We start from the raw sequence: 20,854 nt of genomic DNA on the forward strand, positions 1-20,854 counted from the left end.
CGTTCGGAGGCTTATCGCTCGGCGCGGAGAAGAGGGGTGGCTTCTTTCTTTTTCCTCTTCTCTGCTTCAAAGCAGAAACACTTGGGAAATGCTGCATCAGAAGGCTCGCGAACGCAAAGCCGAGCGTGGTTCTGTTTGTTTCCTTTTGTGAAGCGTGTAGCTCGGTTACACTTAGTTTTGATTTCCCACCCCCACTTTTACTACGGCTCCGGCGCAGCCATTCACGTCCTGAGCTGCAGCTCAGAGGGTGAAGCGTATCAGATCAGACCTCAATTAACAGACTCAAACGCCTCAAAGCTCTGATGCAGGTGTGTTGAGGTTAGGGATTACATTCTAATTTTTCAGTGTGTTGCCATTACTGAGTTTTAGGATATTGTCTGCTAAGCATTCAGCATGGGATTAATTCTGCTTTTGTCATGCTGACAGCTTCTGAAAATCCCACTCTTTAATGTGAAAGGATACTGAATTTTATAGGGCGAATATTGTCCTATTAACAGAAGGGTTTTCTGCTTTCTTCCTGAGTCTCTGTTAAGCCTCGCTGCATGTGCAGGATAGTACATGTGGAAATAGTAATTGCAAGCCCATTATTATTATTATTGCTATAATTCATTATTAGTGTGTGTTTTATTTTATGGTGCCCACGTGTGCAGGTAATTCACAGAAGTACACTTACGCCATTGGAAGGTGGGAAGGCTTAGCTGCAATAGCCTTGGATCCAGTTTTGATACCTGTTTCCATCATAAGACTTCCTCCCTTGACTTCAGGCAACCCAGTTGTGTGAAATAATGCTTTGGGAATGATTCAGCCCAGGAAGAAACGTGCTGCTCTCCTTCACTGAGGGGCAATCGGCTCCGAATCCTCTGTGCACCCAATCCTCCTCCCAACAGCCAGAGCCCTTTGCAGCTGCAGGGGGAGGGATGTGAGCAAGTCCAAGTCTTAAACAGTTGTGAATTGCTGACTCTCAGATAAGCCAGATACGAGGGCAGATAAATGCCTGTTTCAAAGAGGTTGCCGTCTAAATAGAAACTGCACAACAAATCCGATTGTCTTCGGTCTTACAGTGACGACCGCAGCTGCTGCTGGAGGAGGCTGGTGTGGCTTTCACAGCCTTGCTCGGGCAGGGTACGGGCACCCCTTATCTAGGTTTGGGGAGAGCATCGCAGGCGGGTGCAGAATCAGCCCGTCCCACCTTAGCGAAGGGGATGGCGGAGTAGTGCTAATGTTACCTGGGAAGTGCTCCCAGCCAGCAGCAGATGCTTGCTGGCCTGGGGACCGTGGCCGGTTGCTTGGTGCTCGTTAGCTGAATTGCTAATTGATCCTGTAAGCACAGGAATGCCGTGAAGCATCGCAAGCCACCTTGGCGGCGGCGCTGGGTTACGCCAGGAGGCTGCAGCTGGAGCCCTGTGCAACCGGTGGCATCCTGCTGCCACTTCATCAGCTCAGACGTGGGTCGGTCCGTCCGTCTGTCTGTCGGAGGGGTACGGCCTTGCACATGGTGAGATCGGAGCTGCTAACGCGAATCTTTCCAACTTCCTCGTGTAAGGCTGGCTTTTTACAGCTTTGCAATATGTCTGCAGGATGTTTTCATGAGCCGAATGTTTGCCAAAAGTTCACAGATCAGTTACAAAACAGATGTACTTTTTTTTTTTTTTCCTCCCCTTCTTCCTACTGGTAAGGAAGAGTTTGTGCAGTAATTGCAGGCAGGTTGGGAGATGTTTTCTTCATAATTCTCCTTCTTATGAAATGTTTATGAAACACCTTCCACAAATCAGTTGCGCAAGCAAGCTGAAGAGCTTTGATCATTTTCCATCGCCCTCAATATGTTTCTTAGTTTGTTTTGCTTTTTGTTTTTGTTTTCAGGCTAGAGATAGGTAAGAACCAATCCATCATTGGCCGTGCCCAGCAGACGCGCTAGCCAACTAAGGAAGGGACTCCTTCCATCCAGTCACCCTTCCTGTGTTTTTCACAGGGATTGCTTGGGGGCAGCTGACCCTATTTTAAGGCTGTGAAAACATCCACTTGAGATTTGCAAGTGTGATTCTTCTCCCCAGCCCTCGGCAGCTCGGCGTGCGGGTGCCGCCACCTGCCGTTACCTGCTGCCCAGGGGCCCCAGCCCGCAGACTGCCCAGGTGCCTGCGAGCACTGCCTTATTTCCCCCTCCTCTCATTTTTTTTTTTCCTTTGTAGCCTTATTTTCCCAAACCCAATAGGATGGGAAGAAACTAAGATTTGTTCTCAATGCCTTCTCGTTCCTGCCCTGACCACGATGTAAAAGCAAGAGACTGGGGAACCACAGCAGGACCTGGTCCTGATTTTAACCCAATCACTCTTTTATGTATGGTGGTCTAGCATGGATTTCAGCAAACACCTACACGAGCTGATTTTGTTTCAACCTTCTTTGGTTCCACGAGGAAAACTCTCATATTTGCAGAAAATAACAGCAAAAGTGTGTCAGATGCACTGGGAAAGGAGAAAGGCAACTCCTCCCCTTGTTTTATTAGTTTGAAATTTACATTATTTTAAGGGAGTCTCATGATATTGAGTGGCCTCGCCCACAATGTGTGTGGTTTTTTGGGGCTTTTGGTTTGGTTTCTTTCTAACGTACGGTTGGTAACAGTGCCGGTTTAGCTGGGGAAAAAATGAAGGTGCAGGATTTGCATAAACCATCCCAAAAGTTTTGGATATGCCCCGAACTCTTGCTAATGAACAATTAGCCAGCTGCAGGCCTGTTGGGGAGAGGAAGAGGAGGGAGAAGTAAAATTGAGCCTAAAACCAATGAAAAAAGGTGCAGGGGAGAAGGATTTGTCAAGAACACCCAGGTTCCCGCCCACTGCGCAGGAGAGAGCCAGAGAATTCCAGGGCCGGGGGAAGGAGCAGTGGGAGATGTTGTTGTTTTTAAATGGGGAACCGGTCCTTTGCCAAACCCACCTCCCATTCTCATATTGTGCGATGCCGGGATGCAGCTACACACCCCTTTCGGCCTGGAACGCTTCCAGATCATTCCGCTTGGCAGCTGTAAAAATTGATTTCAGTTTGGAAATGGCTTGTGCTTCTTCAACACTCCGCTCCTATCGGGATCGTAACCCAGGCGGGATCAAGTGCCTCGTTCTCTAACACGCGGATATCTTTTCTTTTTGGGACTGTTCAGCCTTGGATGACTGCATTGAATGAGGCAGACACGCAAGAATTGCAAGCAGGAGTAACGTTTATTTATTTATTTTTACTTTTTGGCTCGGATGATATATACCTGTATTTTTTTTTTCTTTAACGCGCCTTCAGGAAAAAATAGGTGCATAAAACCATTTCCCTGCGGTGACTGGATGGCTCAAGGGTAACGGTGCATTCTCCTGAGCCCTTTGCCTAACATTTAGTAATTTAAACACTATCCGCGTTGATAGTGATCAAGAAGCTCTTTCCATCTGATTTTTTCGCCAGGCTAAGCGGGATGGTCATGCCGACCTGAAAGGTAGGAAAGAACTGGAATTCGCAGCATGTATAAGCCTTGTTGCAAGGAGCTACTATTATTGCAAAACTAGTTTCGGCAGTATCCAGAGCTATAGTTTAATTGAAGGAGATGTTGTAACTCTCTTCCCTCTGCACAGCACCTTCCAAAAAGCAGAGGTTAATGTTTACCGGGTCGGCTCCCTGTGATCGCACTTTCTCTTTCTCTTTGGGGCATGGAGGTGTTGTGTATTTGTTTGCTTTGCTCAAACTGAAATAAAAGATCCTTCAGCCAAAAATACCCACACGGGCCATTGTTTTTAAAGGGGCATTTCTTGTCCCCCTCTGCTGGTAGAAGGCTGCATGACCTAAAGTCCGTGCCAGCGCTGCAAAACTCCGGCAAACGTAACCCCGCTCGAATTCTGGGCGATGTTGGGCTCGGGGGTTATTTGATGGGAGATAGCGAGGTTCAGCCCTGGCAGTAAGAGAGAACCTGAGATGCCGAGTCCATAGATAAGGTTTTCAAGACTTATTCTTTCTGTTTTCCTCCTGTTCTTTCCAGTCTGTGGGAACTGGAGCCTCTTCTTGCACTGGAAAGGCTTAAATTAGAAAGGGGACTGCTGATGTGAGCCTTCTTGTAGGCACGTTCATGCTTGGGGAAAACTTGAGGCTGTCTGGGAATTGTTTGAATATATCTTTTATTAGAGAAAACGTGTTATAAGAGATCTGTATGACTTTTCTCATGCCTCTGCACAGCATCCGCACATAGACGCTCCTCAGCTTTCAGGAATTATTCTAAAAACTTCTAAAATCTCCCCAGCCAGGTTGTCCTTTCTCCTCTCCCGCTTGGTCTTGTCAAAAAAATAATAAAATTAAAAAATCAGCTAGTACTAAATGATGTATTTTATTATTTTTTTTTAATGTAGTAGCAAAGTTAAAAATTAATTATGGAGACTATGGGGTAAACCAAACGTAAGGATTCAGTTCTGGTCCCTGAGTAAATTCTTAAGAATCCATGTAAGAATGTGGATTCAGAAATAATGATTTCTGTAGACTGGAATCTTTCTCGAACGTTAAAAGAGGTTAAAATGAGCCCTGGACAAAGGGCAGACACCTGTGAAGTTTGCCATTTTTTCCCTCAAAGCTTCTTTTAGCTAAAGAAGCAAATTTTTTCCTTGCCAGATTTTTTTCCTTGCCAGTAGAACAGGACTTCCCCATTTCTTGTTGCTTTCTCATAGTTTGGTACATGTGGTGCCTAGGGTGGTGCATTTTCAAGTCTGGAAGGGTATACTGCTCTTTAAGGTCTTTTACTTCATCGTTTTTCCTCTTCTATTCCCTTGTACCACTCTCTGATACCTGCAGAACAATGTGTGAGGCCATCTACAGCCACCCGCTATCAGATTGTGAGTGGTGATCTGTAAAGGGGAATTGCATCGTGTCTTCCTAATAACACCACAAAATGTCTTAGTGTTCTGTCTTAGGAAAGCACTCACATGCTTTAAAGCCTGCGAAGTGACTGGAAACTTCCTGAAGTGTTTTAATTAATGTGATTTAATTGAGCGAACTGCAAGCTTCCCCTTGGTTTAGCAGAGCAGGAAAATTATTCCGCTGTTATAATCGTAGAATCATTCCGGTTGGAGAAAACCTCTAAGACCATCTAGTCCAACCTTTAACCTAGTACTGATATAAAAATATATAGACTGGAGAACAGGAGTGAGGAACAACCCCTACCTTTCTGCAAAGCCAGGGATAGAAGCAATAGGTCCTGATTTCTCCCCCTAATCTGAAAGCAATCCCTTCCCCGTCTCTTCCAACCTCTCTGACTTGTTACCATCCCAGGCATCCCGCAGCCCATGTCCGTTCCCTAAGGCTACAACTGCTTTGCTCTTTTTCAGATTAAAACCGAAGACCTCAGTGATTCCTTGCAATCTACAATCCCCCCCAGGTCAGGACACCTTGTACAGGGATCATCAATGATGCCTGGAAGTCAAATCGCAGGGGTAAGTGCCTTTGGGACATCAGGGACTGAGTTAACGAATCTCCAGGGGAAAGGCTGGTTTTGAGACACTTGCCAAATTAGATGCACCTTTTGGCAGTGACAAATGGAGACTTGAGAACATGATGGACAGTAAATTGGCAAAGTCTCCTCCCCAGCCTCTTTTTTGCAGCAGCCAGGAGACCTGTGTAATGCCTTGCCAAAGGATGCAGAAAGTTTACATGGGTTCAAAGGCAGACTGGACACGTACTTGGAAGAGATTTCCTTTGAGGGTTTTCTAAGCAGGCAAAACCACACCATGCTCAGGAAATCCCTTTGAGCTGAAAATAATTGGAGACTGAAACAATACCAAGGGGAAGTGTTGGATATGCTTGTCCTGGTCTTCCTCTTTCCTGAATGCCTGGTTAATGTCATTGCTGGAGATAGAACCCTAGGTTAGATTAACTCCTAATCTGAGCCATCCTTGCATATGTTGGCTCCAACTGATTTACATCAGAGGATAAATTGATTACTTGATTTTTATTTTTTTTCTTTAAGGTAAAAAATTGGAGTTTAGCACTTAACACTTGTTAAATTCTAATAGGGAGGCAGATGCTGGAAGGCCACAAGGCTGCTCAGTAATCTCTTCCCCCATTCTTTCATGGGCTAATCAGACCTCTTACACGACTCAGCTCCTTGTTGAAGTTCCCCAAGACTTCATAACAGTTCTTGAGAAGCTTAAAAAGCTCATCTTATTAAACAATGAACTCCTTCAAGAACATACCTCTCAAGAGAGTTGGTCTTATTGGAGCACTTTTCTCTCTACTCCAAACAAATGCAAACTCTTATCCCTAATCCCTACAAAAGACGTGGGACCCCAGGGATGTGAAGGAGCATTGGGATGCACTCCCTGCCTCTCAGTACCTATTGCCTGCTGTGCTCAGTGCAAGGTGGGGAGTCCCCGTGGCAAAGAACAGCAAATATTTTGGATCTGGTGGTTGTCCATTGCAGTGCATGTGCTGGTGGTGCAGAGAATTGGGCACTTGCTGGGCTTTGCTTCTTTCCCACCCCAGCACACGGCTGGTGGGGAAGTCAGCCTTCTGTGCCAAGCAGGCTCAGTGCTGGGCGATGGGACAGCCCGCTGCACCTTTTCTGTATTATTTTAGGGAGTTCATTCTCTGAAAAGACAATATCTGTAAGAAACTGAGATCCAAGGGCTTTTGTTGTTGTTTCTTAATAAGCAGATTTTGATTTCCGGTCCCTCAAAAATGTTATTTTTCAAGCATTAACTTTTTCAGTTAAAAGTAGACGTTCTCCCTGTGGATGTCTGTGTGCACAGCATTTTTCTTATAAAGCTGAAAACTTCAGATCCCGGCGTAGCTCTGGATCTGTAGCTCTCCTGTGCACACATGTGATGTGTTGGCAGCTAAATGAAAACTGCGAATGGGGTCAGGGACAGTGCAAAAGACCAGGGACGGGGGGAGATGATGCTGTGTGAAGAGCAGACGTCTCTGAGCGTTGCTGTTCCCTTTGCTTTTTCCCCGCAGGATATGAGCTCTCTTCACACCCTGCAGCAGCTGGTATTGCTCCCTGGTCACATGCAGTCAGTTCCCCAGTTTCTTCTCTCTCAGTCCCAGGCAGGCCAACAAGGTAAGAGCAACCAAAGCCGAAAGGGGCCTTGTAATACGTGGGCACATATCCAGGGAGAGCCTCCCTTCTCCTGACTCTTGCTTTCAAGCTGCCCTGTTTGATTTCCCCATCTTGATGGTGCCTGGCCCCTTCTGCTGGCAGGGGGGCAGGGGGCGGGCAGCAGGGGGGCTGCCAGCACCCATGGCTCCTGCATCCCACGAGTGCCCCCTTGCTCTGGTGGAAGGACGGTGCTGGCACCAGAGCAAAGAGGTCCAACCTAGCCAGGAGCATGGCGGGGCTGGGAGCGAGCTCCAAAGCGGGGCTGCCACTGCTTGTTCCCCAACCTCGCTCCAAGGCATGGGGCAGGAGAGGACAGGAGAGCTAACTACTTCTGAAATAGAGTGTAATCAGCATCATGAAAGGACAGAGGACTTAACGCCGTGCTTCAGAAAGACCTCGTGTTTCTATTTTTATCACTGATATTTTCATGGCATTTCTCCAGCCTCTGGGACACAGACATGCCATTGACGAAGCTTCATGCTGCCTGTGGACAAACACAGACGTCGATCCATAACCTGACAGATGCAAAGGGACTTGGGTCCTTCACTCACATTCTCATTTATCCCAGCACAGAAGTCCCTCTATAGGAGCCAACATTCAGAATTAGAACCATAACGTCTCTGCAGCTCGAATGCAACTGTACACATGCTCTGAAAGAAAAGTATCACACCGTAGGCAATTGGGAAACCTATTTCTCATTGACAGTACGTGCACTCTTCTCTCTGCCAAACGATGCTGAGCGATGCATCAAGAAACCACTTGATGTATATTTAACAGTAGTCTAGAATTTAGTTTGTTTGAGCTGTCAGGGTCGGGATAATCTATTGCTCGCTGCCTGATTTTATTCCTGTATAAGAAACGCGCTATGCTGGAAAATAGCATTTTGCTTCCTTTTATAGAACTACAATTTCTTCTGTTAAGTGACTTCCTTTGGCAGCTGCAGCCCTTCCAACAGATGGCCACTTGTTTGGCCATGACCCCTTTTTGGTTCCAGACTTGCTGCAGACTGGATATCCTGGCCAGTAGCCAGCTTTTTGTGCAAGGTCTCTTCCATTTGAATAGACGATTGTCAAGTCCTAATGATCCTCTGCTGTGTGCGTGCACAGCCACTGGGGACTGAAAGTGAAGGCACAGATGGGTTTTGTGGCACCAGTGGTTTGGTAGAGATGCAGGTGAAGCGCTCTTCGTGCCGATGAGGTGCGTGGAGTATTCCTGCAGTCATCCCTGGGGCCACCCCTCAGGAACAGAGGAACATCTTCAACCTTTCCTGAGCTCTGGCTGATGGATACATCAGTTCATGGATTTCACAGCCAAAGGGACTTGGTTGTAGGTTTAACCTTTCCAAGAGGCCACAAGTCTGGGTTTGATTTTAGTGTTTTAAAGTTCTTTTTAAGCCAGATAAGTTCCCAGGCCTGATTCATTATGCGCTGATCTGATTCACGGTGCAGCCCTTCAGACAGCTCATGCTGGCACGCTTGGATGAGAGGGTGAGAGCTCAGTGCTGCAAAGGTGGAAACAAGCAGCCGGGGAGATGCTGGGAATACTCTCAGCCAAAATATTGCTGCTGAAGACTTCATCTCACGAAAACACAGCCTCCATCTCATCAGCTGTCAAACCGGTGATTCCTGAATCCAGTCCATAATTTTCATTTGAGCTAGAGCTTAGCTTTTGCAAAGGTGTTCAATCATGTTTTTAAAGACTCCAAATGACAGAGCATCCGCCATGTCCCTAGGCAAGCCATTCCAGTGATTAATTACCTTCACTGTTAAAAATGTGCACCTCATTACCAGCCTGCATTTGAAATTCAAAGTTGTTCCAGCATTAGAGAAGGCTTATTGAAACACCAATCTAAATAAATAAAAATGGGATCCTGCACATTCAGATCTAAATTAAAAAAGAAAAGACAGAGAGGGAGAGAAAGACATTTCGGAGATGATCTTTCTTCCTTTTTCAGCAGAAGTCCATAAATGTCTATAGATTTCCCTATAATTGTCAGTTCCAATCAATTGAATATATTGCCTGTTTCGGGAAAGGTTATAAATCCTCTCTAAATTCTATAAGCTTCACCCACAACAGACTTGAAGAACCTAACTAAATTTATATGGAACTACACTGCTTCGGTCGCTACTAAATCCTTTAGGACATTCCCTGTAAGACATATGGGCTTGCGCTCAGCAGCTTGTCAAACGAACAATTACACAGTGTCCATAAATACTACTTTTTGTTGGGTTTATAGATTTCCCTTTTTTTTTTTCTTTCATCATTTTGTGTCAGTGTATAAATTCCAAAAGAAATTCAATTTGTTTGAAATACAGTAGGGTAGAAAAGAAAGGGTCAGATGGCTTTGAAATGACACTTCAAAATGAAATGCGTAGTAGAGAGCAGATTGGGTAGGCTCATGAGATTAACTGTAGGATCGGGATATTTTTAACATGATAAAGTGCCTGAAAGTTGGAGTCAGCAAAGCTTATATTGGAAATAAGATGCACATTTTCAATAGTTACAGTGATTAAGTACTGGGAGAAATCACCACTAAGGATGTGATAAATTCTCAGCTACTTGACATCTGAAATCAAAGTTAGATGTCTATATAAAATGTCTGTGTCCTAGTTCAACCTCACGCAGGGATCAATGGCTGAAATATTTTACCTCCATCATCACTCTGGAACTCCCTTTCAGGCTAAAAGGCCTTGGAAAGAAAGAAAGAAAGACAAAGACAGAAAGAAAGAAAAATAAACCCTTCCCATTCTCATAACCCAACTCAGAACCGTCCACACTTGCAATGGCCAAAATTCTCATATTTTGAACATGAGCGAGCTGACAGTTTCCATTCAGAGCTTCTCGAGCCTGTGCAGAGCGATGCTCAGCAGCCTAGGTGCTGATGAAGGAGCTGATTTGATCTCTCTTTCTCTCCCCAGCTTTGCAGCCAAACCTCCTCTCCTTCCCTCAGCAGCAGGGCAGCCTTCTCCTCTCCCAGCCAGGACCCAGCCTGGCATCACAGGTAACTCACCCACCCGGAGAAACTTAAATCACTGCTTCACCGAGGGTGAATGGCAGTGAAAACCACGTGCTTTTTTCTGTCGTTGTGACTCCCTGCATTTGTTGCTGATATTTAACAGGCTGTGGGCCGTTCTGGGCTCCCTGGCTCGTCAGTTGAACCTCACCTGGATGTACCCCAGCATTTGCAAGTGGCGAAGCACCTAACTCCGTCGGGAGCATCTGAGGAGCCCAGTGACCTGGAGGAGCTGGAGAAGTTTGCCAAGACTTTCAAACAGAGGCGAATCAAGTTAGGGTTCACGCAGGTGAGCGGCCTCATCCACAGGAACGTCGGTGTCACACGTGGTGGGATGGGGGATTCTGCGGCAGAGGAGTGGATGGAGGGTGGGCTGGATTAGAATATAGATCTCCCCTTCCAAACACACGGAGAGACAAACCCTTCCTAGTGTTTCATTACCACGACCTCATCCCACACCTTCTTCGATATATAAAGGCTCAGGGGCATGGGGAAGACTTGGGTGGGAGGAGAGGTCCTTCTCTCTGGAGGGTGGGCATGGGCACTCGGCGACATCTGTTCTGGAAGTAGCACAAGAGGTGGTGACAGCAAGGAGCTGTGAGGTCTTTTTTTTTGACTTCATGTTGTGATTTGGGTCTTCTCTGGCAGGGAGACGTTGGACTTGCCATGGGGAAGCTCTATGGCAATGATTTCAGCCAGACCACCATTTCCCGCTTCGAGGCTCTCAACCTAAGCTTTAAGAATATGTGCAAGCTCAAACCCCTGCTGGAGAAGTGGCTGAGTGACGCAGGTGGGTGACGTTAGATGCAGAAACACCACTGATTTTGACCAGCACAGGAGAGGATCCACCCAGGAGCCTCCCATAAAAGCCAGAAAAATCATAGCCAGAGCAAAGACCTCTGACAACAGACTTCTTGCTTGTGTTGATTGCGGCCTAGACAGCAAAGCACATCTGCTTTTTTGCTTTAGCAGTGTAGGCTTCCCGTTGCCACTTGGTGTCTGGGACAATCCGCTCCTGCAGCCTCTGTTGCGTGGCCTGGGGGGAAATCTCTGGGCTAGTCCACCCTGTCCCTCCCCACGCAAACTGGCAAGAGTAGGCAGGGAGTGCTGTGCAAGAGATCAGCCCGTGAGCAGTGCCTAGAAAAGCAGGATATCACTGCAGGGGGAATCCCCGGCAGCAGCAGTATGGGGCTGGTGTCCTCTGCTGGCTGCAGACCAGCGCAGGAGTGGCACTGGCCTCGTGTGCCCGTCAGGAGCTGCGTGTTTGACCAATTTACCACGTCAGGAGGTGTCTCAGCTACACGAGGCCTGACCCTGGTGAGGTAAATCGACATCCTTAACTGTGTGAAATTAAAATGTCAGAAAATCTGTGATCCCCATCAGAGCATGCTGGAAATTAAGATGAAAGAAGAAAAAACAGTGTTTTGATTAAAATTTGTATCACTTATATTTCTTGATTCCATCATTAATGGATCTGGAAGTGCTGAAGCAATTTTAAGAGGAATTATGCATAATGTAGGAGCACTTCACTTATTCTGGGAGGTGCTGTAGTTCCCAGAAAGGATCTGGGAATGCAAATAACCCATGATCTTCTTCAGTATCTCTTTTCCCTTTTCTCTTTCCCCAGAATCTGCTCCTTTGGATTCTTCCATGAGCACTCCCAATTCCTACCCCTCAGTGAACGAGATGTTTGGACGGAAAAGGAAGAAGCGGACCAGCATTGAGACCAACATTCGCTCCACGCTGGAGAAAAGATTTCAAGATGTGAGGGGAAAATGTTCCAACGTGTTGTGAACTGTCTCTGAGTTTGCCATTTGCTAGGTCATAGTAGTAGCACTGAATAGTCAAAAAAAAAAAAAATGTTTTGACAGCAGGTTAGAAAATGCTTGAAGGAGTTCAAGGGAAAAGTCAAAGCAAAGAAACTAGGCCCAATTATTTCCTTGGTGGATGTCTTAACGCAATTATGATTTCATCACCCGTTCTCTTGCACTACTCAGTGCCCCAGCCAAAGCTGACCTCCTGCACCCACCTCTTCCCTCTGTGAACAGGGGCAGCTGCTGGCCCAGCACAGCAGGGAGGTGGGGGCCTGGCTGAGCAGCTCCTGTGAGTGCAGGAAGGCGCAGGGCATCGCTCCCGAGGGTGCTGCTGGATCCTTTCACAAGCGGAGCCTATCAGCAGGACCGCACCATCCATCGAGAGTATTTCATCAGAACCGTTTTCGACCAGCCCTCGTTTATTCTTGTTTTCTCCCTCATAGCTGATCATATCAAATTTTCCTCCTAAGACTGTTGATAAGAACAAAAGACAGTCGTTTTCAGATTGTTATGGGCAGCTCATTTTTTAGCTAGTACGAGGCGCTCTTTGTAATGGGAAAACTGTCTTGGCGTCTCCGTGCTAGGTATTATTTTTCCCTTGAAGTCTCCAAATCAGATCAAAAACCACAGAGCTAAATGCTGTCAAATGCACCAGAAAATAAGTGAGTCAGAAAAAAGAGGATGGGTACTATTATTTCCGCTTATAAATGAGGGATGGAGAAAGACAGAGATGAAATGGTTGTGAGGTGGTGCAGGTAGGTGTACAACCAGCACTCGGAGCTCGTGTGTCCTGTGCGGTGATAAGAAGACCACCAGTCATTAGCTTCCCCTCAAGCAATGATTTAGGGTGCTGTTAAGATCAAAGAGCTCGGTGCTTTATGCAATAGCAGGGCCAGGTACTGACTCATCCCCGCTGATTCCATGAGACTTGATGTTGAATCAGAGGCCCTTTCTGGTTCACAGAACATAATCTCTCACCCAAATGTTTACCCTTTGCTTTAGAAGCAAATATTCTCCCCTCTCCAGTTTACTTCCAACCCCACCCTCGTCCTCTGCTTTTCCAGCAGCAGAAGCAGGCGCCGATGCTGTGAGTTACAGACTTCCGAGGCTTTCTTTAACCTCCTGCCCTTTCTTAGCAGAACCCCAAGCCCAGTTCAGAGGAGATCTCCTTAATAGCAGAGCAGCTCTCCATGGAAAAGGAGGTGGTTCGGGTCTGGTTCTGCAACCGGCGCCAGAAGGAAAAACGGATCAGCTGCCCGATGCCGTCCCCCATCAAATCACCCATCTACAACTCCAGACTGGTGAGAGACTTTGGATTAAGGAGCTGTATGTGCTGCTCATGGAAGGGAGAAGGGTGGGGGGGATACAGAACAGCGTTTGCCCTCATTTATAGAACAACATTTTGTATTCTTTTAATGAAAACACTGGTAAGAAATCACAAGAAACAATGCACTTTTCCCAGAAAGTGTAAGTTAGTCTAACTGCAGGATGATTTATCCAAATAGGGGTGCTATCCCCGAAACTCTCACTGTAAGACTGGCAAATAAAACCTTTCCAAAGTTAATGGAGGAGGAATTCAGCATTCCACAGAAAGAGAATTACATCCAGTCGTGTCGAATTTGGTTGAGTCTGAAACCTGATAGTAACCACTTACTTAACAGTGTGGTGTTTTCCATCTGTTTAGAAATGCAGAAAGCACTTCAGCAGCGCTATTTGTCCTTCTCACTTACTGTACATTCACATTTTGACAAGTGTATTTTCATTGCCAGGAAGGATGAGAGAAAGAAGCTGCTGTGAGAGTTAGTGAAAGCATGTCCCTGTAATCAGAGTGGCTGTTCTGGATAACAAGCTGCTGTTGCATTTCTGCTACTTAATAGTTGTTTAGTTGCTTCCATGTATAAAAGTGGCAGGAACCTCCCTACGGTGTTGTTGGTACTGCAGCACATGTGAGTGGGAGGAAGAGTACGTATGCACAAGCAACATTTTATCTCAAAATCTTCTGGGTTTTAGAATTATCCATTAGAAGGCAGAAAAACATCACAAGAAGTTTGGTCACTTGTTGCACAACACGTTTGGGCTGCCGTCGCGAACACAGAGCGCTGCTTGCAAGCCGTGAATTTTTAAAGCAGCAGCTTTGGTGACTGGCTTTCCCGTGAGCGCGTCGCACAAAGTATGCCTTTGCTCATCAGGCATTCTGAACAGCGCGTTGCCTGTAGTTAAAGTATCACGGCTGAACACCAGATGCCCCAGGCTCGCTTTGATTACAGCCACCAAATTAGTAATTGTCACATGAGGATTCTCACCCATCAAGAACTCCTCAAAGGAAAAGGGATGATTTGTGCCCGAGACCAGAACGAGCCGGGATGTTTCTGCGTGAGAACATCCAGTCTGAAACATCCAAAGGGCAGGGGCTCCTCCTGGCTGGAGCTCAGCACTTGCAGAAAGTGTAGCAATTCCAGGTTTTTCCATAGCTGATCCGTAAATGTAGACCTGTGTGGGGAGTATCAGGCATACATAATACTCATTCTGGTTTCTTTGCCCAACCCTAGGTATGGGAATTGTGCTGGTAGAGTAGAGCATGGATAGAAGCATTGGTGGGAGGCTCAGATGTAGATAAGTCTCCCTGGGAGCCAGCACACTCCAAAGGGAACACGAAGGAGTGGCATGTTGTGGTCTGCACCCTCGGAGTGCCAGCTGCTGACTGTCTGCTTCTGTTCCTCCTCAGGTCTCTACCTCAGGGTCCTTGGGGCCCCTCTCTGTCAACCCGGTGCACAGCACCATGCCTGGGACAGGTAAGCCGTGCCAAACTCTTACCCTCATTCTTTCTTACCTCTTCCTCTTGCTCTCTGGCTGCTTGGCTTCCAGGCCACCTCCACAGGCCCCTCTTGAACAGACCTTTGGTTTGGGGCAGGGAAATTAGCCCTACATAATGGGTGGACAGGGGATAAGAAGAGCTGAGTCTTTCTCTTGGCTGGAACAAAGATAAGGAAAGCGTCCCGGGCATGGTAACACTCCCAGGATAATCCTAGCCAAATGTGACTGGGGTGTTGAGGTTTGGGAGCCAGGCACACACCCAGAAGCCAACCAAGAGGGTGCTCGGGGGGCAGGTAACTGCATTTCTTCGGAGGAGCAGTGGCAGAGATGTGGTTTGCTCCGACAGAAACCAGACAGAGCAGGGTGCAGGATGAACAGGACAGTGGAAGGGTTTGGGCTTGGGCTTTCCTTGGCAGGAGAAGGGGATCCCAGCCTCACTCTGCTCTCTCTGCCGTGCAGTAACATCATCGTGTTCCCCAGGGAACTCCAGCCGGCCCTCGTCCCCTGGCAGTGCACTCCATGCCAGCAGCCCCAGCACAGCCCAGAGCAACTCCAAAGCTGCAATGAACTCATCCGGTTTCAACTCTTCAGGGTAAGGAGGGGGGGGCACGGCTCGCTCCTTGGGTGTTGGGGGGCTTGGGAGAAAAGCTGGGGGGCTTGGGAGAAAAGCAGGGTGGCTTTAGAGAAGAGCGTGCAGCCCTTTAGAGGACCCAGCAATGCAGAGCTATGTGGTGGCAGGTGATTACATGAAGCTTAACGCCTTACCTGAAGCTTCTTGGGACTTGGCTAGGTTTGGGTGAAAAATAAACAGTAAATCCGGTTTATCTGAAATACTATGCTGATTAAAAAAGAAAAAAAATCTGGATGGAAGCACTGTCCATAAGGACTGTCTTGAATTAATTCTGTGTGTGGAGGAAGCAGAGGAAGGCTTATTTTGCTGCTTCTGCTTTGACAAACCTCCCCATAGCCAGGTTTCTCGCCTGTAGTGCCAGCCAGAGAGCTCTGCTGCAGCGTAATGATTCCACGCTGGCAGATAAAACAAGAACAGCAATTTTCCTCTGCCCTGCCTTTAGATGCTACAAAAGGATTAAGCGGCACACAAGGGCTCAGAGCCCTTCTAGTTATTTCACTGACTGTTCCCCTGCTGCAGCCTGTGCTGCTGAGGCCTCTCCGCGCTTGTAGTTTCTGCGGCTCGTTGCACGTGGCATCAAGGATGCTACGTTAGCAGGAAGGCAACCGAGAGCAGAGGGCATTACGTGTAGCTTCTGGGCTTTCTGAGTCACGGAGCATCCCGTGCCATGAATCAGACCTGCTCTCACCCAGAGGAAGTCCAGCAGCCAGGTCGTGTGAGAAATCCCGAGCTCAGTGGAAGCTGCTGCTTAGAAAGACAGGGGTTTGCTCTGAGCTTCCTGCAGGAAAAAGGATCGCTTGCTGGCTGCCAAGTCTAAGAAGGGTTACAAACGGAATGGGAATGATTGATATTTCAAGGGAAAAAGTTAACAACGTGGCAATTGTAGCTCTTATTCCCTGTGTTGCAAACAGATCTTGGTACCGATGGAATCAACCTACCTACCTCCACTGAGCTGACTCCTCCATCGTGTGTAACAGGAGCTCCGACTTCTAGCTATGGACCAACTTCTCTAGGAACAATGCTTGGGGCAACATCTGGCGTTCCAGTGCCTTCAAACTGCTGCCAAATGAAGGTCTTGTTTAGGGGAGCCCAGAGCAGCAGAACTCTCCAGGGACTCAAACTGCAGCTGACCTTCCCCAAGGATTCTCACCACCACCAGTGACATTTTAGTAGTCTTCCATGCATTCACTTCAAGAACGAGCCCTTGCTTAGCACTATTATTAGCATGAAACACTGCCCTCTGCTTGCAAATCTCTGCATTCACACCGGATTGCCTGGCAATCCCTGATCTGGAAGGATTTCTGTGTCAGGACCCTCTTTTTTCCCCTCACTCATTTCAGAGCTTCCCACAAGAAGGGTCTGTCATGCTGTTACTATCACGCACACGTACCATAAACCCCAAACTGAGCCGAGGTTACCCAGTTCATTTCACCAGAGACCCGTGTCTAGACGTGAACCTTGGTTTTCAATAGACTTCCAAGGTCAATGGCACTGTGCTTTGTCCACCACCAAACCTGCTTTGCTTTGAGCCCTTCTGCCCTGTTTCTGAAGTTTGTTTCCTTTTCCTTTTTTTTTTTCTTTTTTTTCTTTTTTTTAAAGTATTTTAGAGCCTTCTTATTTTTTTTTCCTTTAAAAAAAAATTGCCTCCTTTTGCAAAATCTGTGTCCAGGTCTTGTTATTGCTCACAGCTGGCCTCGCTGGAGGATGTCACTGTAGTAAAACACTGCGTGCACTTCTGATTCGACTGAACACAAAAGCAGTTTGAGTTGGTTTGATGGGACGAGGATTAATCTTTACCTCCCCTTCTTCTTTCTTTGATTCATCCTTTGGGCTTTATCTGGTACCAAACGAAAGCAACCTCTCCGGAGCAGAGGGGTGCCTGTGTTGTGGTTTGTCCTGAATTGTAGGTGATGTAGCTGGCCTGATCCCTGCAGCGTGCCCTTCGCTCCTGGGGGACAGGTTGTACTGCTCAGGTGTGAGTCTCGAGGATTTTGTGTGCAAGGTTCCTTAATATCATGAGACGCCAAAGCGTAGGAAGCTTCAGCTGTCACAGCATATTGCCAGGGAAATCGTGGTTACTTGCCACTCTCCTCTTAAAAAGAGGCAGATATTTAATTTTGTAAAAGTAGACTTCAGTAATACAAATTCCTGGTCAGGTTGTCAATGGGTACAGGTAATTAATTCAGTGAAACTAGAGTAAATGAGCATTTGGTTCACAGGTTGTAAATAGACATTTTTGAGTAGTAGTCTTTTTTTTTTTTTAGGCAAATGTGAGCTTTTTTTTTTTTTTAAGTAAAATTTATCCTTTGTCACTTCTTTTGGGGAAAAATGTATTTGATTCAGTTGTTTCTTACCCTGTTCCTTCAGTGCTGTGTGATGACACTATTGCAGTAATGGGTCTGTGGACCTTAAGAGTTTATCAGTTACCTTTACACAAAGTGTTGAGCCCTACAAGCACATTGTACGTGGAACTGCGTTTGTCGCTTCAAGTGTGGTATGGTATAGAAGCAGACACTGATAATAACGAGAAAGGATTGAAACAGATTAAGGTAACGTTTCTTGAAAAATAGAATTTGAGAAATATTTCCTTTTTAAATATTAAATCACTTTTAAACAATGTTCTGACATCATCAAAAGCAACAAAGAACAGAGAAACTGTATTTCTGTTTCCTGGATCCCCACATCACCCATTTACCTCTAACTAAAACATTTTCGTCATAGCATTTTTTTTCAGTGGAAACATTAAAATTAAATGAAACTTTCTATTTTTTGCAACAAAATCTGTTGTGGTTTAAAAAGCATTTTCTGTTGGGAAAGCAAGGAATGTAGGTGGGAAGTACTCATCTAACTAATTGCTACGGCCCTTCTCTCTGCCATTAATTAAATACTCTTACATGCTTGGAGGGTTGATTTCAAGCCTTGTTCTCTATTGCTTTCCAACTGTATTTAGAGATGTGAAACAAATTATTTGGGTATAATTATTCTAAAGGATTTGACAGGTTTGGTACAGCCATGAGGGTGGGTTTTTGTGGCACGTTGCTTAAGGTTCCCATTGCCCCCTATAGCAGGGACTCCCTTACCAGACCAGTACTGTGCAACTGGAGTAGGAATTATTCTTGGTAGGAATTAAAAACGACAGCTTTTTGAACCGTGTGCCTTAACAACGGGATTTTTGGTTGAGAGTTAAGGAGAGAATTCTCCTCCAGCAGTATCTCCACGTGGCTGGGGGGCTTGGAGGAGCAATGCTGCACATCCCGAGCACAAGGTGTGGGTGGTAAGTGGGAAACTGGTGATCCCCCTGGAGGAGCTGCCTCTCCTCTGAGGCCTTCCATAGAAACACCTCCCTTTGCGCTGAGGATCCTGCACAGGAGGGTGAAACAGCCGGGCTGGGGGTTTCATGCCAGCCTGAAAAGTGATTTGTGCGTGGCTGCACCGAGCATGCCACAAGGCTATGAATAAAGTCAGTAGGGGTTGGATTCTGAGCAGGGCTGAAAAAGAGCTGCGGCTGTCACCTGCTGTGGCACTAAAAAGACCCCCTAAGAATGCTAGGAAGACCCCTAATCGGTTCCTGGAGTCAGCAATAATTTTCCAATCCTTGTTCAAAGCCAGCTCCATACAACAAAGGTGCTCAGGTAGCACGAAGGGACCTTGCTGTGGCCTCTCCCTGCTAAGATGCAAAATTCTTGAAGCTAAAGCTCTGCTGCGTACTGGAAACGTGCATCACGCTGCTAAGACAATGACTAAAAAATTCTTAAAAATTCTGGCTATTACAAATATGTAAAGGCTCGTGTAAGCGAAGAATGAATTTAAACCTGAATCTGTACTTTCATGACACCTTTAGCTTGCAGCCTATTCACTCACTTCCTGCATGACCTTGGACAAACCACTTAATCCCCATTAGGCGATGACAATCCTCTCCTCCTCCCAGTCCTCAATTTGCGCAGAACAGCATAGGTCACAACTGACGAACATCACAGCGGATTCTGCTGCCGTCAGAGAAGACATTTATTATACTAATGCTAGGAGAAACTCAGGTTTCAAGCTCATATTTGCATTGTGAAAAATCTCCAGTTATTTTGTAGATTATAAAGCAATTAATTAAAAGCTCAGAAGTGACCGTTTTGATTGCCTTCATAACCCTAGCCTGCAAATTTTAAACAGTGTAGCTGGTAGCTCGGCTACTGATTTTAGAGGCAGCTGATAGTCTGCTTAAACCCTTGGTGAAGGGTCTCAGAGGTTTGTGAGCCTCTTTGCCAAAAACAAACAAGCAAAAAAAACCACAGAGAAGTAAAAGGCAATTTACTATTTGCAATCGTATATTTATAAGTTACTATACGTGTATATATTTTTATAATATACAGAAGATGCATCAAGATCAAAACCCAGCTGTTAACTAACATTTCATTTTCAGAAATTCCTCTATTTAATTTGCTCCCACAAAAGCAGCATTAAGTAAATTTTTGAATACAAATTCTGGAAGCTGGGGAGAGAAATTACAAAGTTCTTCGATGCTGGGTAGCGGCACCTGCACATCGATATTGCAGCTGAGATCAAAGCCGTGCTGTGCCAGGTGTTGTGCAAACACAACAGGAGAGCTGATATCCACTGGAAGGTTTGCCGACACAATAAAATGGCTCTCAGGTTTATTGATAAACTAGTCCTGAACAGGAAAACAAACCTAGCAGCTTATCTGTTTCAGAAAAAGCTACGGTTGGAAGGGAAAGGTTTTCATTCCCCTGTCTTCTAGGAATAGCTCCAGTCTCACAGGAGCAGCTAAGGGATTAAAAAATACACGGGGCAGGAAATTCCAGCTTTCCAAGACCTAGAGTCACCTCCCACAGCCATAAATAAACAACGCGGGGAACAATTGCTCGCAAGCAGAGGTGCCTCATGGTGGCTGTAAGAGCTGACACCATCTCCTGGACCTGACCTGCTGCCGAAGCAGCCCTGGTGCCTGACAGCAGCCTCTGCACCCCGTCCCTGCCCGTCTCTTTGAGGAGAGCTCCTCCACGGTAGGACTCAAGCTGACAGTCCTGACATTAGTGATGGGACCCCTGGAGTGAGTGAAGAGCCAGCTGTCAGCTGTCCCCCATCTAAAAACACCCCTGTGGGGCCCATCTCTATTGCTTCTGAGCATGAGGGGTGCAACCCCCTTCATCTTTTATTTTTATTCGTGGTCTGGTCACTCACAAGCTTGCTGGAGAAATGAGCCAGGCCCCCCTTCATGCAAAAATCAGGGCAAGGACATGGCATGCTTTTGGAAGTTGGGCTCCTGCTCTTCTCAGCCAGAGACAGCTTAAACTGGCATCCTCAGAACACAACGTGAACAAATTCTCCCCATTTGACTCTCTGCTGACAGATGTCAGGGTGCACGTAGGCGATGCTAAAGCCAGTACTAATGGCTGACATCGAGGGCAACTCTTCCATGCGACTGCTGCAGCGACCCCAGAGCTCCGAGAGAGCGTGCAAGGGGCAGGG

The 20,854-nt window shown here is 46.5% G+C and overlaps 1 protein-coding gene and 1 long non-coding RNA gene across 5 annotated transcripts in view; one reads left to right on the plus strand and one right to left on the minus strand.

Annotated features, from left to right (window-relative positions):
* Positions 1–18,139, plus strand: part of POU2F3 (POU class 2 homeobox 3) — a 42,478-nt gene extending 24,339 nt beyond the window's left edge. For 3 of the 4 annotated variants that reach the window (XM_080567490.1, XM_080567492.1, XM_080567493.1), the window contains 10 exons: positions 5,336–5,440; positions 6,963–7,065; positions 10,023–10,105; positions 10,224–10,406; positions 10,766–10,907; positions 11,745–11,881; positions 13,071–13,232; positions 14,657–14,723; positions 15,205–15,337; positions 16,288–18,139. In XM_080567490.1, the coding sequence (XP_080423616.1) occupies positions 5,336–5,440; positions 6,963–7,065; positions 10,023–10,105; positions 10,224–10,406; positions 10,766–10,907; positions 11,745–11,881; positions 13,071–13,232; positions 14,657–14,723; positions 15,205–15,337; positions 16,288–16,327 (1,155 nt within the window). In that variant the 3' untranslated portion in view covers positions 16,328–18,139. The remainder of the gene's footprint in view (positions 1–5,335; positions 5,441–6,962; positions 7,066–10,022; positions 10,106–10,223; positions 10,407–10,765; positions 10,908–11,744; positions 11,882–13,070; positions 13,233–14,656; positions 14,724–15,204; positions 15,338–16,287) is intronic. The other variant, XM_080567491.1, reaches the window with a different exon arrangement.
* On the minus strand, positions 13,318–16,427 carry LOC308182599. Its single transcript, XR_013941926.1, has 2 exons — positions 16,319–16,427; positions 13,318–14,421 (listed from the first exon to the last, which is right to left on the minus strand). It is a non-coding gene; the product is annotated as an uncharacterized lncRNA (long non-coding RNA).
* Positions 18,140–20,854: the final 2,715 nt, after the last annotated feature.

Source organism: Anser brachyrhynchus, assembly GCF_964034855.1.
Source record: "Anser brachyrhynchus genome assembly, chromosome: 25".
Lineage (NCBI taxonomy): Eukaryota > Metazoa > Chordata > Aves > Anseriformes > Anatidae > Anser > Anser brachyrhynchus.